The 16667-nt window shown below is 37.6% G+C and overlaps 1 protein-coding gene and 1 long non-coding RNA gene across 2 annotated transcripts; one reads left to right on the forward strand and one right to left on the reverse strand.

Annotated features, from left to right (window-relative positions):
- The first annotated feature begins 717 nt into the window (after window positions 1-717).
- On the forward strand, window positions 718-7564 carry LOC125678355 (uncharacterized). Its single transcript, XM_048916778.2, has 5 exons — window positions 718-812; window positions 1528-2825; window positions 6328-6415; window positions 6707-6757; window positions 7507-7564. The coding sequence occupies exons 1-5, from the start codon at window positions 761-763 to the stop codon at window positions 7527-7529; spliced, it is 1512 nt and encodes a 503-aa protein (XP_048772735.1). The 5' UTR covers window positions 718-760; the 3' UTR covers window positions 7530-7564.
- Window positions 7565-9570: 2006 nt separating this feature from the next.
- Window positions 9571-15384, reverse strand: LOC125678363 (uncharacterized). Its single transcript, XR_007371473.2, has 2 exons — window positions 15061-15384; window positions 9571-9827 (listed from the first exon to the last, which is right to left on the reverse strand). It is a non-coding gene; the product is annotated as an uncharacterized LOC125678363 (long non-coding RNA).
- Window positions 15385-16667: the final 1283 nt, after the last annotated feature.

The raw sequence follows: 16667 nt of genomic DNA on the forward strand, positions 1-16667 counted from the left end.
ATAAAGGAAGGACGGGATGAAATTTGTTACATGAAATATTGCGGATTCGTCCGACATGTTGTATGTTTATCAATTGTTTTTACAACGATTTATCACCATTTGTAAGGAGAATCTAAGAAGTTTTGTAAATAAAAGTAAAATTAACACCTGCATATGGTGTTTATATCTCACAACTGATTCAATACCCGAGAGCTTTTGTGTATGTTCTGTTCTACGCATCATCAATATTTAAATAGAGAAGCGGCTACTAACAAATAAGTTGATTTTACAGGGGTTCAACAGTCTCGTTTAGAGTCTGTATTTGACTTTTTGTGTCCTTTAAATGATATATGCCATTAAGTCAAATGTTGTAAATGCGTTAGGTCATTCTTTTCACACCTATTTCAACAACATATTACTCCGTTTACCATCTATAGATATAGGGATCATGGCGGGTGTGAGCGGTCAATAGAAAATGTTTATTTCTACTAGATCCATGATTCTACCCCTTCTTCGTCCCGAGATCCGTGTTTCCATGCCGTGAACTTTGTATTCTTTATACGACTTATGAGATTGATCAATGTTCGCTATCTTCACTTTTCATGCACACCATTCAGTATACTAAACATGGTACATGGTTGGAAAGCAAGATCAAAATCTTCTAGAATAATGTCGCATGAATTAACTGTAGCGTCATAGCATGTTACCTAATTATGGTCGTTATCTATATAAGGCCCCAGAATGAGACAGCACCATTATCCATTATCTACTTTGTGCAGACATGACGAACAATATTGTGATCATTGGTTTGGTGTTGATTCCCCTTATCCACGGTAAGCTATTTTGTATCTGCGTTGGTGATTAATGTGAAACTCCTGCATCAAACCTATATCCCGCAGCACAGTTTAACGGTGCATTGGGGTGCCATAACAACATGTTTCGTAGCTCTACTATGTGGTTGTACGTCTATGTCTGGGTGATATGTTCCTCGAGCTTACTGATTTTTTCTGTTAGGCTACAGAAGTAGGCATCTATCCTGAAAATACGAAGCCCAGGTTACATGTCCTTTGTACTATATTAAGGATACGAATTTTGATGTTCAACAACTTTTTAATATAATAAGCAGCAAGCAGGGTTTCAAGCTGTCGATTTCGGTCAGATGAAGGATATTGGAATCTCTATTTTCAATCTATGTTTCGGGTAATATGTAAACGATAATATCTTCTAAAGTACAGGTTTTACTCTATATTTCTATTCTTATGCTGTCAAAACACGTTTGATTAGAAAGTACGTCCGAATTACGGTGTTCTTTATTGTCAATTGGAGAAACAAAGCTTGTTCACAAACTACTGTAAACATGCAGTAAATAGGTCTGAAAACAGTCGATCCTACATAGGATATCAGAATCTCCTTTTGTGTAAAACATGCCACAAGTAAATGTATTTGAAAAAAACACATTGCGATCAATAAATTGCTTTCTTTATATCAACATAAAGGGTCACATACAAACAAAATTATACTCATTTCAAATCAACTGCATATTTTCAGGAGCATTGGATAGTAAAGGGAAACACTTCATACTAACGTTCATGGAAAACAAGATACTGCAGCACACCGACATTAAGCCTGAGATCTTCATCACCACTCCTAGCACCAAGATTGTACACGTCAATGTGACGTCACCGGGTTCCCATAATCCAAACATAAATGAGCACTTTACCATTACACGCGGAACGGTTCATCGGGTTCAGGTGGATCCAAATTTCCGGTTGAGCCAAACTGAACTGAGCACCAAGGGGATATTGATCTCGGCAGATGAGGAGGTGGTGGTTTATGGAGTAAATAGGGAGGTTTGGTCAGACGATGCATACTTGGCACTACCCACAGACGTCCTGGGGAAGGAATATTACACCATATCCTACTCTCCGTCTTTCCTTTATTGTGAATTCGCTGTTATCGGTGTTCATGATCATACTCATGTCCACATCAAACTGGCCAATCATCCAAACATTTCTGTCAATTTTAGAGGTCACACTTACCACCAAAACCAGTGGATCAACGTGACTCTCAATCGTTTTAGTACACTTCAGATCAACTCCGTCGGAGATTTAACGGGGACTCACATCATATCCAGTAAAGAAGTAGGTGTTATCAGCGGAAACAAGAAGACTTCTGTGGGTGACACTGGAAAATCACGTGATCACCTCTCAGAAATGTTGTTGCCCGTCCAAGCTTGGGGTAAGAATTTTGCTACAGTACCGATCCCGGATAGGGGAGTTGGCGACATCTTCAGATTTGTCGCCAGTGAAGATAATACAAATGTCGACGTTAACGGAGTTATTGATGGTAAACCTTTCACGGACCACTTCGTAATGCGCCACGCTGGGGACTATGTCCAAAAGATGTACAGCTCTAAATTGTTCTCCCATGTGGTGTCAGATCATCCCATTGCTGTGTATCAATTCTCAATGACAGAAAATAAAGCATGGATGGATCTAGCAGACCCCTGCCTAATCATGATTCCTCCCATAGAACAATACGCAGCAGATTATACTTTCGCTACGCCGGAATACTCCCAGGGTCAGTATCAAAACTACTTCATGTTTGTGGTGGACTCCCGGCAGACGGGAGGAATAATTCTGGACGGAAAACCACTGCCACAAAACCAGACTTACGTACATATCCCAGGCACTAATCTAGCGGCAGGATACGTCCATATCTCTGTTGGGACTCACAGCGTTACGCACAGCAACCCGAACACGGTCATTGGCGGAATCATATTCGGTAAAGCGGCAATCGAGTCATATGGCTTCCCAATTGGATTGCTGACACAACCTGTCAATTCAGTAAGTATATACCGGGTACTCAAAATAATGAATCCTCAAGTCATCAGTACCCCCTTGCTTGTCGTAAGAGGCGACTATATGGGGCGGTCCTTCGGATGAGACCGCAAAAGCCGATGCCCCGTGTCACAGCAGGTGTGGCACGATAAAAATCCCACTCTGCTCAAAGGCCGTAAGCGACGAGTAAAGGCCTAAATTTTGCAGCCCTTCACAGGCAATGGTGACGCCTCCAGCTGAGTGAAAACTTCTCTCGAGGGCTGTTAAACAATATACAATCAATCAATCCAAAGGTTGATCACTCTTACTATTTAAGTCATAAGGTCAAAGACATGGAAAGGATGTAGAAACCTCATCATTTAGAGAGACTAGTAGGCAAGGACACGAGTCTTGAGAGCGGAATTTCTTTTTCAGTCATGATGGTTTTTGTGGATAGAAAACTTGTTTGTCTGAGCCTCAGTTAAAATACAGATACTCGTAGATAAATTACGTTGAATTCAGTTAGGATATTGCAGTGAGATTTCCCTGATATGGTTTGAGCGATTTAAGGTCACAAAGTTCGAATGTATAAATGAGCGTTCCGCGTAAAAATGGCCCTTGAATAATTTAGGGGCTAAAATATGAATTATAGAAAACATCCCCACAATATATTAGAGGAATATTGTTTGTCGGTAAGATATTACAGTTAATCAAAGATAACAACTAAATGGTATTTGGTAATCATGAAGTCATTCTTCACAAATATGCAAAAATGACGTCGCAGTTTTTTCTTTTAATTTCTTTTGAGGTATATGGCAAGCCCTTTTACTATTTATTCGTAAAATAAGATATCTCTTTAAATAAGAGAGATATCTTTATTGGTTAAAGAGATATCTCTGTAAGTTAGAGAGATATCTTTTTAAGCTAGGGAGATGTTTCTTTAAGCAAAAGAGATATCTCTTTAAACAAAAGAGATATCTCTTTTGTTTAAAGAGATATCTCTTTACACAAATGAGATATCTCTTTACGCTTGGGAGATATCTCTTTCTCTTTGAGGGATATCTCTCAAAGGTAGAGAGATATCTCTCATTGAGGAAGAGATATATCTCTAGCGTAAAGAGATATCTCTCTATCGATGTAAAAAGAGATATCTCTAAGTTAGAGAGATATCTCTTTAAATTTTCAAAAAGAGATATATCTTTAATTTAAAGAGATATCTCTTTAGATTTTCCCCCCGGTGATCATAATGACTTCTCCCTGTTGCATTGTCATTGAAATGATGTAACCTTACTTTTTAACCAAGCAAAATACTTCTAGTGTACAAATGGCGAGAAAGGTTGAAGAGGTGAATGGGGTAACATTGTCAAGTTAACGAGAGGCGAAATCTAGTCTAGCTCGCATATTTCATCAATTTATTGTCTTTGTTTTTTGTTACCTGTAAATGTATACATTTCACATGCAGTAAAAGGCAAAATCTTCCCACGGGATTGCAGCCATCAGGGTGTTGCTAAAACGCGGAACGGAAAACGAAATGGAATTTAAGAATTAGAATGATTAATGTAGATAAGATAACGGTAAAAATCGGAGGGGGGGGGTCATTTTGATTAAAATCAACAATTTGGGAATTGTTTACAAGCGATAAAACAACTTTATCTTAAAATTTTGCATCAGAAATTGATTAATCGAATTTAGTTAAACGTTAGTATAAGAATTTACAAGGCATTTTACAAGAATTTCGAAATTTCGGCAATGACAGGGGTGTTAGCGAGCAGTGACACCTATGGGTAGAGAATGAAAAGAACACACGTGGTTTATACCCCCCCCCCCCCACGGTGGCAAAAAAAAAACGTCATTAACGCACATGTACACGTATTTACACATAATACCTTGTATGTGTGTACTTACAACAAGGAGTGTGATTTGTATAAAACAATAATAATTCATTATCTTATTTAGTCAACAAGTTAAACATTTTTTGTTTGATTTATCATTTTTTAACTAACAGGAGAATTAGTAACCGCAACACTCCAATCCTAAATAGGGAGGACAACTGGCAGTTAATTTTTAAACTAAATACGTGTATAGCTTAACATTTGGATTAATAATGAGATGACTTTTAATTCCATTCAAGCATAAATTCTGTGTTAGCTATTTCATATATTATGAAATAAATCTGTTAATTCCTCTTACTACTGGTCGTAAACTTCACCCTAGTTAACATTGGTTTTGTTTCAATCTTTCTTTCCTGTTCTATCTCTTCAGTTTCAACACGACTCCGCAGGATATTGGTAAATGTACGAACATAATGATGCATTAGTATGAGGTATCAATATGAAATGGTGGATTCTGAGGATGACTTCCTGTTCTCTATGTAATTTCTGCATTCCTTATTCAAAATAAGCTCTTTGAATTTGCAAAATGTTGACCTGCTCATAACATTATTGCATAATATATTTTCCGTTCCGTCTTCCGTTCCATTATCCGTTCCGCGTTTTAGCAACACCCCAGCCATCATTGTAAGATTTGTTTTGGCGGGCTTCCGTTTTAGGGAGAATTACTTAAGTATTCAAACTAATAAAAATATTGGAAAGAGATATCTCTTTCTCTTTGAGAGATATATCTTTTTCAACGATTAAAGAGATATCTCTTATACTTTGAGAGATATCTCTCTAGGAATTCTTAGAGAGATGTCTCTTTAAGTGAAGGAGATATCTCTCAAAGTAAAAGAGATATCTCTTAAAGTGAAAGAGATATCTCTTTAAGTGTAAGAGATATCTCTAAAAGTAAAAGAGATATCTCTCTAAGTGAAAGAGATATCTCTCTAAGTGAAAGAGATATCTCTTATTTAGAGAGATATCTCTTAAGATTAAGAGATATATCTCATTGTAAAGACATATCTCTTTGAAATAAGAGATATCTCTTTAATCTAAAGAGATATCTTATTTTTCGAATAAATAGTAAAAGGGCTTGTCATAGAGGTAAATCGTTTTAAAACATTGTTGGACAAAATAATTGTCGTTTTCCTAGGAACGGCTCAAATGAAATATGTGAGAATCGGAGGCAATTGATTTAGTGGTTTGGTGTTTTCTCATTACAAGTTACCGCCGCATGCAAACGTTCGGGGTTCGAATATCGGCCGCGAGAGAGCTAAGTCGTTGAAACACGTAAGGACAGTTCCATCGACAAACGCTCGGCATCAGGTGTGAATGTCACAAGTCATCGGATATTACCTTAAAAACTTATGTCCCGTGTTACAGCAGGTGTGGCACGCTAAAGAACCCTCACTGCTCAATGGTCGTAAGCGTCGAGCATAGGCCTAAATTTGAAGCTGTTCTCCGATATTGGTGACGTCTCCATATGAGTGGAAAATTCTCGAGAGGGACGTGGAACAAGATACAATCAATCAATCTCATCACAAGTTTGTTACATAGCTCTTGTTTTGTTAGAAAAGGGTTGTCATGCATGTTAAACTTGGTATCCTTGACAAATGATCAGTTTTTATTCTAATGAAGATCATATGTTAATGAAGGGATGTCAGGCCAGGATGATGGCTCCAGGTGACGAAATCGACAACGACTGTGACGGCGAGGTGGATGAGGAGGACTGTGATGGACAAGGTTTAGTATACACTGAAATAATTCACCTCATGGTGTTAAATTTGTTATATCACTTGTACGCAATTTAATCAGAATTAGATGTTAGGCTAGCTCTCATCCATAGCATCCAACAACCACCCATAGAGGGTCATCTTAGCTATGCAAGTACATGTATGCGAGCGGATCTAACATCTGATTTTAATAATATTGACACACTGACATTGTGTTGAATTTGAAATCTCACTTGCGGTGTACTGTATAATACGTAGATAGTGAAGCAATAGTTGAAATCTTTTTTTAAAAATCCTTCAGATAACGATAATGATGGCAAGATAGACGAAGACTGCAGCGGGACACCCTTAAGTGAGTAGAATATAAAATCGGACATTATCTAGCTCTACTTCAGCCTAATGAATGCTATGTCTGCGAAATCCCTAATCATTTTCTATTGTAACTTTGTATTAATAATATAAATGTGTTTAGCTTACAGATGTGCAATAGGGGTTGGTTTTAGTAATTGCTCTATACTTTCCAGGTGCCCGAGTTAGATGTTTAAGGGCGGGTCCAATACTAAGTAACCATGTGTTCTAAAACAACGAAACTTACAAGATGTTTACATTTAAGGCTGTGCAATATGAAGCCTGATTCAGATGTTGTATCTAACTTATATTTTCCAGATGAGTGATCAATCTAATGTTTTGCTTGCAGGTTCAATTTCTAGTGCATGTAACCTGAATATTCTGCAATGATGTAACTTTTATGCATATTACTTGCATTGATACATTCAATCAGACTCTTTTCAGATGCTACGAGTGATCTAAATTCTTTAAATGAGCGACCCAGCTAAATCTTTTCGGACAACATCAATTCTCAGTAAATGTATATCCTTTACAAATTGAAACTTGCATGTATGACAAGTTGAAGCATAAATGCAATAAGACTTAGTACGAATATTGCGATTTACTAATATTTTACCAAGGAATGGTATTTCACGAAAAACATTTTTATACCTATGTAAGCAAACATTAGGGTGTTGTTATCAAGATGATATTATTTAATTTTCCTTGTCGTTGTTTGACAGTAAAACATTTTGTCTTTTTATTTATTTTCAGCTGTTATTGGAAGAAAAAAATAAATCCATATTATAAAAATAAATATCATAAAACTTTCCTTTGTTGTTTATAATTTTCAGCCAAAGGTCGAATGCTGTCTGACGTGTTTCATACCAGTAGTTAGACCGTTCTTTACATACTGATTTTGACTACGGATTACTCCGTTTACCTGAGCAAGATGTAGGGCTCACGGCGGGTGTTAACGGTCCTCCGGGGACTTACTCCTTCTAGGCACGTGATCCCACCTCAGGTGTTTCCGGGGGTACTTGTTTGCCCTACTCTCAATTTTGTATTCCTTTTAGGGTTTATAGATGGAAATGATTACTTTTCGTGATCTTTACTCTTTCATGGGTATTAGAGCAGATCTTTCTTGTGCTACAATGTAACAGCCCTGCATTTCCAGAGAATATAACGAAATAGCTTAAAACTTTGAAGGCAAAATTTTCTTGAAGCATGAATTGTTCTACGTGATGTAATAAGGGACCAGTGATTTGAACTGAAATTCATGCGTCTATGACCCTACAAATGGAGGCCCCGTGTCAAGGTAAGCATTGGCACGATAAAGATTCATCACTGATACATGTACGACTGTATGTGTCATATGTAAGTCAAAATTTGTGGTACTTCAACCTGTAGCAGATGACATACCGATATAAACATGAGTGAAGAAGTAATTCTCAAATGGAACATTAAACATGCACACACAATGCGAATTTCGTAGACATGGTTTCTTTTCCTGGATTCTACGCACTCCTGGTAATGTTAAGTATAATGCATCATTATTCAGCTGAGATGGCTCCACATATAAACGAACATCACAATAATCAATTAAGATATAAAAACCAAAACAAATTCTTTAAATGTGTAGTGGATGGACACCTGTTATAGAATGTAAAATCGTTAATTGTACACTTTTTCACATACACTTAATGAAAAACAAACGACTGACATTTCCGAAAGTGTCGTTTTACACATTTATAATGGAATTAAGATTTGCGTTGTATAACAGGGGTCTTCTTTCCTTAACCCAGAAGTGCTGTGTTCTCCTTTCTTGGATTTGTTTTCTTTTTTTCACCATTTTTTTTTTCTAATACTGGTTGCTATGGGGATTGAACTTAAATGATTTGTTATTCCATGAAGAGCGTTTTCAAAAACAAGAAACATTTTCAGCTTCTTTATTTTAGCAGTAATTATATTCTAGCGCTTTTCGTGTTAACCTTGTTATGCAAATTTATGTTTACTACTAATGACTAATTACATGCATGTGTTATTCTTAGAAGATGAATACATCAGGTTTCAAAATGCTCTAATTCATCAATGTGCTAATGTCGTTATAAAGGGGGAATGCGCTAAAATCATTATTATTAATTGCCAATTTAAAGACATGTAGGAGATTCGTCTTTCTGACATCTTTCTACTATGGATATATGTTAGGAATAACAAATCAGAATTTAATCATCAACCTTTTGTACTAAATAAACTACCAATTCCTGAAGTAGAAGTACACTCGAACACAGAGTTGACCTTTCTGATAGTGCAATCTTATCTTGTATCGGGTTCTTCATAGTGCCAACGACACGGTACCTCCGTTTCTAAGGTCAAATTCGAAAGAAACGAGATTTCTATGCACTTTTAAATACCAAGCGTTTGACGAAGGAGCAATTCTACCCATGTTTACATCTTAGATTTCGTGTGGACATGGCCCGAACTGGGCTCGAATTCACGACCTCCCAGTTATGAAACGAGGGTTCTACCACAGAGCTTCCGATCGGTCTCACCCAAAAGTTAACGCTCTGAAACTTATCTAAATAACGTCTGTGTATCTGGGTTCTGATGCATTGTAGATGTTGCGTGTATAGTTAAAAAAAACCCAAAGGGTTTCACTAACATTGTAGGTCATTTCTCGTACATATATATACCCGAACGGCAACCGGTGTATAATCAAGCATTGATGATTCATACCAGGGTCCCTCTTTCCTTAATCAAAGATACCTTGTGCTCCTTTCCTGGAATACTGTTACAAAATGATCTCATTTATCAATGCGCTAAAATCATGATTGCAACTGTTGATTAAAAACCATGTATGTTGTCCGTCTTACAACTACGAATAACAAATCAGAATTTTAAAATCAAAAACATATTGTATCAGATAAACAATGAATTCCTGCAAAACCAGTGGACTCCTACGCAGTGGTGACCCTTCTGATAGTGCCATCTTCTCTTGTAACAATATGATTGTATCATTCCTGCCATCAATTGTACGTCAAGGGTATTCACACTTCTTCCCCTGGCACACTGTAAGATGAATCTGTTTGTGATATCTGAAATATTACGTAAATTCTGAAGCACAGGCACTACTACAGTAGTAAAGTGTAAATAGAAAATTATACAGTTACATCCTTTAAACCTCAATTCAACTTAATTGTCTTTTTCTACAATGATTTTATACACATCTTTTATCATACATCTGCAATTAATGTCCTTACTGTCCTTGTCATAAACCCAATGATGGGCCTCGTATCGGCCCGAATTTTACGGAAAAGTCGGCATTCCTAAAGAATATCTAGCTATCCTGTGCACCGTAGGCTACATGCCGAATCGTATCTTCAGTTAACACAGAGTTGAAAGTATTCCGAATCAAATAGTCTTTGTTTTACGTCCCATCAAGATTTTATTTTTTCATTCACATTATTATACCCCCGAACGAAGTTCTGGGGGGGGGGGGGGGTATATAGGAATCACTCTGTCCGTCTGCCCGTCTCCAGATTCGTGTCCGAGCCATAACTTCTTTGTTCTTTGACATAGGCATACCATATTTGACACACAGGTGGATCACCATGAGACGATGTGTCGGGTACCTTCATGACCTCTATATGACCTTGACCTTAAGGTCAAAATTAAAAGGTTTTTTTACAATGGATTCGTGTCAGGGCCATAACTTCTTTGTTCTTTGACATAGGCATACTATATCTGACACATGAGTGTATCACCATGAGACGATGTGTCATGTACCTTCATGACCTCCATATGACCTTGACCTCAAGGTCAAAATTGAAGGTTTTTACAATGGATTCGTGTCAGGGCCATGACTTCTTTGTTCTTTGACATAGGCATACCATATTTGACACATGAGTGTATCACCATGAGACGATGTGTCAGGTACCTTCATTACCTCTATATGACATTGAACTTTGACCTCAAGGTCAAAATTGATTATAGAGTTTTGACATAGTCATACCATAAGACATGGGTGTATCACCATGAGACTATGTGTCATGTACATTCATGACCTCTTTATGACCATGACCTTTGATCTCAAGGTCAAAATTATAGGTTTATACCATGGATTTGTGTTCGGACTATATCTTCCATTTTCTTCTACAAAGGCATACTATATTTTTACACTTAGGAAAGAGGTCATTTATGCCTATTAACAACACCCTTTGGGATATTGGGGTAAGCGGGGGCTTTTCTTAGTGAGCATTGCTCACAGTACCTCTTGTTAATAATAATAATAATTGGTTTTACATAGCGCTTTTTCCAGCTGTTCAAAGGGCTTTACAATACATTATTACCTTGGCAGACCTTATATCAATCTAGAACTTTCTCAGCTTCATACAGTGTAAGCTGCCATTACAGGTGTTAGAGCACTAACATTCTAACAATATCTTTCACTGTCTGTAGCCAGGTCCCCTTTTACACTTGGGTAGAGTGAGGAAATTCATGTAAAGTGCCTTTCCCAAGGACACAACGTCGGTCCTGCCGCTGCCAGGACTCGGAACCCACGACCTTTCGATCGAGAGTCTGACAGCCTAACCAGTAGGCCATCGACACCACTATATTAAGATGTTACCAGTTGTAAAAATGAAGTACCACAAATTTAGACCTACGCTGAGCGCTCAGGGCTGTAGCCGTGAATGTTCTTTAACGTGCCAACACCTGTCGCGACATGGGATCTCCGTTTCTTAGGTCATATCCAAAAGACCCGCGATTCCCATGCACTTTAAAATACATGTACCGAGCGCTTGGCGAAGTTGTAATCGCTACCAATGTTTACATCTTAGATTTGATGTGGATATGGCACGAACTGGGCTCGAACTCACAACCTTCTGGTTACGAAGCGAACGCTCTCCCAGTGACATAAATATTGTGTTTCATAATTAAAATTAATTCAGTAAAGGGTCAAACAATATTTTGAAGCTTTGTTCGCGAAAGTTCCCCGGGAATGGAAGTCGGCAAAGAATATGAGATGCTGAGCAATATTGTATGTATATAGAAGGTCTTAAAATCACCTTTTAATACAATTGTTAATCTGTTTAATCGCGTTCTTTATTACATGCACTTTAGATCGTCGTGTATAACTTTATTCCGATGACTGTCACGGTTAAGTTACTCCCCTTTACGTGTACGGCGTGCCGTAAACACCACAAAATATCGATGGTTTACTAAAACATTTAAGTCTAAATTTGAAATATTTCCCATTGTCCGATTTTTTTTTATGTTGTTAACCACACTTTTGTTTATTAAATTCCATCGAGTCTGTTTCAATTGCAATTACTTTGAAGTGATTTGCTAGATTAACTAAACTATGAGCTACCGCGACCGGTCTCGGACAAAAGTTAACGTATAGTTATATCTAGCTATTGTCTGTGCATCTGGGTCCTAATGCATTTTGAAATTTGCCTGTGTAATAAAAAAAACAAACAAAGGGTTTCGCTAACATGGTAGGGTAATCAGCCATACATAAATATTACTGAACTGTAATCGGTGGATAAACGACCTGAAGTATAATCAGCATTGATTATGCATACCAGGGTTCCTCTTTGCTTAATGCAAATACATTCTGCTCCTTTCCTGGACATCGGCTTCTTTCAACCATTTTGTTCATGCTCTCATTTATTTTAAAATGCGCTAAAATAATTATTGCAATTGTTAATTAAAAGACATGTATGATATTCGTCAACCTCACATCTAACTACTACGAATCCATGTTAGGAATAACAGATCGAAATTTAATCATCAACATTTTGTACAACATAAACTACGAATTTCTTCAACAAAAGTGCCCTCCGACTCAGTGATGACCCTTCTGACTGTGCCATCTTATTTGGCATTGACATAATTGTGAATACGTATAAGTACACATGATATGTTATTCCTACCTCAAGTTTTCCGTCGAAGCGCCGTGATATTTGAAATATTACGTAAATTCTGAAGCACAGGCACAACTACAGTAGTAGAGTGTCAAGAGAAAAATATACAGTTACATCTTTTAAACCTCAATTCAACTTAATTGTCTTTTTATGCCCCCGAGATCGAAGATCGGGGGACATATTGTTTTTGTCCATTCTGTCTGAAACTTTAACCTTGCAAATAACTTATGAACAGTAAGTGATAAAGCTTTGATATTTCACATGAGTATTCCTTGTGACAAGACCTTTCCATGGGTACCAACATTTTTTTTCCCGTGACCTTGACCTTGGAGTTTGACCTACTTTTTGAAAACTTTAACCTTGCTAATAACTTTTGAACAATAAGTGATAGAGCTTTGATATTTCACATGAGTATTCCTTGTTACAAGACCTTTCCGTTGGTATTAATCCTTTTGACCTTGACATTTGACCTACTTTTAATAAATTTTTTTACATTGGTCACAACTTCTAAATGGTAAATATTAGAGCTTTCACATTGTACATGAGCATTTAATTTGACAAGATATTTCTACTGGTACCAAGATATTTGCCCTTGTGACCTTGGCCATCTTCGGAATTGGCCATTATCGGGGGCATTTGTGTTTCACAAACACATCTTTCTCTACAATGATTTTATACACATCTTTTATAATACATCCGAAATTATTGTCCTTAATGTCCTCGTCATAAACCCAATGATGGGCCTTGTATCGGCCCGATATTGACGTAGAATTGGTGAAGATTCCCAAAGAATACCTAGTTATTCTGTGCACCGTAGACTACATGCCGAATGGTGTCTTTAGTTAACACAGAGTTGGAAGTATTCCGAATCCTGTCGTACAAAAGTTGTTTCACGTCCCGTCGAGAATTTTTCACTCATATTAAGACGTTAGAGTTATACAAGTGAAGTACCACAAATTTAGACCTATGATTAGCATTTACCGCTGTAGTAGTGAGGGTTCCTTAACGTGCCAACGCCTGTCGCGACACGGGACCTCCGTTTGTTAGGTCATATCCGAAAAAAACGAGATTCCCATGAACTTCTAAATACCGAGCGTTTTGGCGACGGAGAAATCGTTACTATGTTTACATCTTAAATTTGATGTAAACATGGCTCGCACTCACGACCTCCCGGTTACGAAGCGAACGCTGTACCACTGAGCTACCACAACCGGTCTCGCTCCGAGACTATTAGTTATATTTCAAACTAACGTCTGTGCCTCTGGGTCCTGATGCACTGTAGATGTTTCATGTGTAGTTAAAAATTCTAAGGGTTTCACTAACATTGTAGGGTAATTCACCGTACATAGATATTACCGTACGGCAACAGGTTGATATGTGACTAAAGTATAATCAAGAATTGATGATGCATACCAGGATTTGCTTTTCTTGATAAAAGATACATTATGCTCCTTTCCTGGACCTGGGCTTCTTTCAACCATTTTGTTCAATACCGTTACAAAATGATCTCATATACTAATGCACTAGAATCATTTTTACAATTGCCAAGTTGACAAAACAGACATGCATCATAATCATCATCCTACAGATTGTTATTAGGAATAAGAAATCAAAATTTAATCATGACCATTGTGTACTATATCAACTACAAATTCCTCAAACAAAAGTACACACCTACACAGTGATGACCTACTCGATAACGCCATTTTATCTAACATTGACATCATTGTAAATACACGTAATGTACTTATTCCAGTCATGAATTTAGTCAATTTACTGTGGAAAGTGCTCATCTTTCTCCCCCTGACACACTGTAAGATGGGTCCACTTTCTGATATTTGAAATATTACGTAAATTCCGAACTACATAAACTACTACAGTAAATTCTCAGTTACGTGTCTTAAACCACGATTCAACATTATTATCTTTTTCTACAATTATTTTATACACAGGATCTCTTTTATCATGCATCCGAAATTATTGTCCTTCATGTCTTCGTCATATATCCACTGATTGTATCGAGTCGATTTTTATGAAGAATTGGTAAAATCTTTGGGCATCCCTAAAGAATATCTAGTTACCCTGTGCTTAGGCTACATGTCGAGTAGTAGGACGCATCGTTAGTTAACACATAGATTAAAGTATGCCAAATCCAATCTTACAAATGTTAACGCTTTAAAACTTTTAATTATATCTAACTAACGTCTGGACATCTGATGCATTGTTGATATTGTGTGTGATCTTAAAAACACATGGATTTCTTTAAACTCGTAGGGTAATAATCTCACGTACATAGATATTATTGTACTGCAATTGGTGGAAAAATGGCTGAAGCAACTTTTAGTTAACGGTAGATAGAGAGTATGTATATTTGTACGATAAAATGACTGTCAGTACATACGCTGTTGGATTTTATTTACGTGTCCTAGATAGCAGAGGGACACGCTTCCTCATTCCTTTCCTAGACAACTTCACTTAGCGTCCAGATATCAGTCCTGCGAATTCCATCACCACGGCCAGCAACACATCAGTTCATGTGCACATGACCTCATCCCGTACTTCCAAACTCCACGTCAACCAACGTTTTGTGGTTACCTGTGAAGTGGTACATCGACTAGCAGTCAACCCTGACTTCCGGTTAGATCACACTGAGATGTCTCACAAGGCTATAGAGATAACGGCAGATGAGGAAATAGTTGTGTACGGGGTTAACAGAGAAGTTCATTCGGACGATGGATACCTGGCTCTGCCTACTGACGTCCTAGGGTCAGAATATTACACCATATCTTATGCGCCATCATATTACTATTGTGTCTTTGCCGTTATTGCTACCAAAACAACACTCGTGTCGCCATTAAACTTCAAAATCATGAGAATATCAGCATCACTTAAAGATAGAGCACCTATTATAAATTAATTGATTGATTGTGTACTGTTTAATGTCCATATTGAGAATTTTTCACTCATATAGAGACGTCACCATTGCCGGTGAAGGGCTGCAAAATTTAAGCCTATGCTCGGTGCTTACGGACTTTAAGCAGGGAGGGATTTTTATCGTGCTACACCTGCTATGACACGGGGCCTCGGTTTATGCGGTCTCATCCGAAGGACCGTCCTATTTAGTCGCCTCTCACGACAAGCAAGGCATACTGGGGAAGACTATTCTAACTTGGATCCCCACGGGACATACCTATTATAAAAACCAGTGGCTTAATATCATCATGAATGCATATCATACCTTTGAAATTACTTCTGTTGACTATCTCACCGGAAGTCACGTCATTTCTAATAATCCGGAAGGTGTCATCAGCGGGAATAAAAAAAAGTTTACGTGACCATCTGACCGAGATATTACTATCCGTTCGAGCGTGGGGTTTGTCACTCTACAAATTCCTGAGAAAGCCGTTGGATATCTTTTCTGGTTGGTATCCAGTCAAGACAACACTGAAGTTAAATATCATGATCAGGGAATGGACGGCATTTTCATGCCTTGTATGGGACACAGAACGCGTACAAGGCAAATGGTTAACTGGCGACCACGTGGGAATACAGAAACGAACTGAACATCTTCTGTAAGTGACTTCCAGCATCAGGGATGATAAAGTGAGAAAAGGGTGGCGTTAAATTTACAAATGATATTGAAAGATAATGACTTGTGTTGTCTGTTTTACGTCGTAATTTGACGCAATCCAGGTGGAATCTTACAGATTGTTGTTGTTTTTTTCCTCGAACAATGTAATGGGAAAGGTGAAGATAACGAACAGTTAAGTGTTAAGTCGTATGTGTTTTTTAATCATTGTAGAAATATTTGTTGTAAATTTAAATACATTATCTTTTCAGTAATAATGGTATCGAGGATGTCGTCAATGCTAGCAATTTTAAAGAGAAGGCTAACGAATGAACAAACATGTTACAGATTACGACGGCGATGGTAGGATAGATGAAGACAGCAGGGGCGATGAAATTGGTGTGCAAGAGTTTATACTAGAATTTAAGAATTATTAATGG

The sequence above is a fragment of the Ostrea edulis genome, chromosome 2 (assembly GCF_947568905.1).
Source record: "Ostrea edulis chromosome 2, xbOstEdul1.1, whole genome shotgun sequence".
In the NCBI taxonomy this organism is placed as follows: domain Eukaryota; kingdom Metazoa; phylum Mollusca; class Bivalvia; order Ostreida; family Ostreidae; genus Ostrea; species Ostrea edulis.

What these genes read in the sequence shown, in the direction of transcription:
- LOC125678355 (XM_048916778.2), top strand. Translation starts at nt 761, where the DNA reads ATGACGAACAATATTGTGATCATTGGTTTGGTGTTGATTCCCCTTATC. An exon ending in GTTGATTCCCCTTATCCACG is followed by an intron (nt 813 to 1,527) that starts GTAAGCTATTTT and finishes GCATATTTTCAG; the next exon opens with GAGCATTGGATAGTAAAGGG. An exon ending in GGAGGACTGTGATGGACAAG is followed by an intron (nt 6,416 to 6,706) that starts GTTTAGTATACA and finishes AAAATCCTTCAG; the next exon opens with ATAACGATAATGATGGCAAG.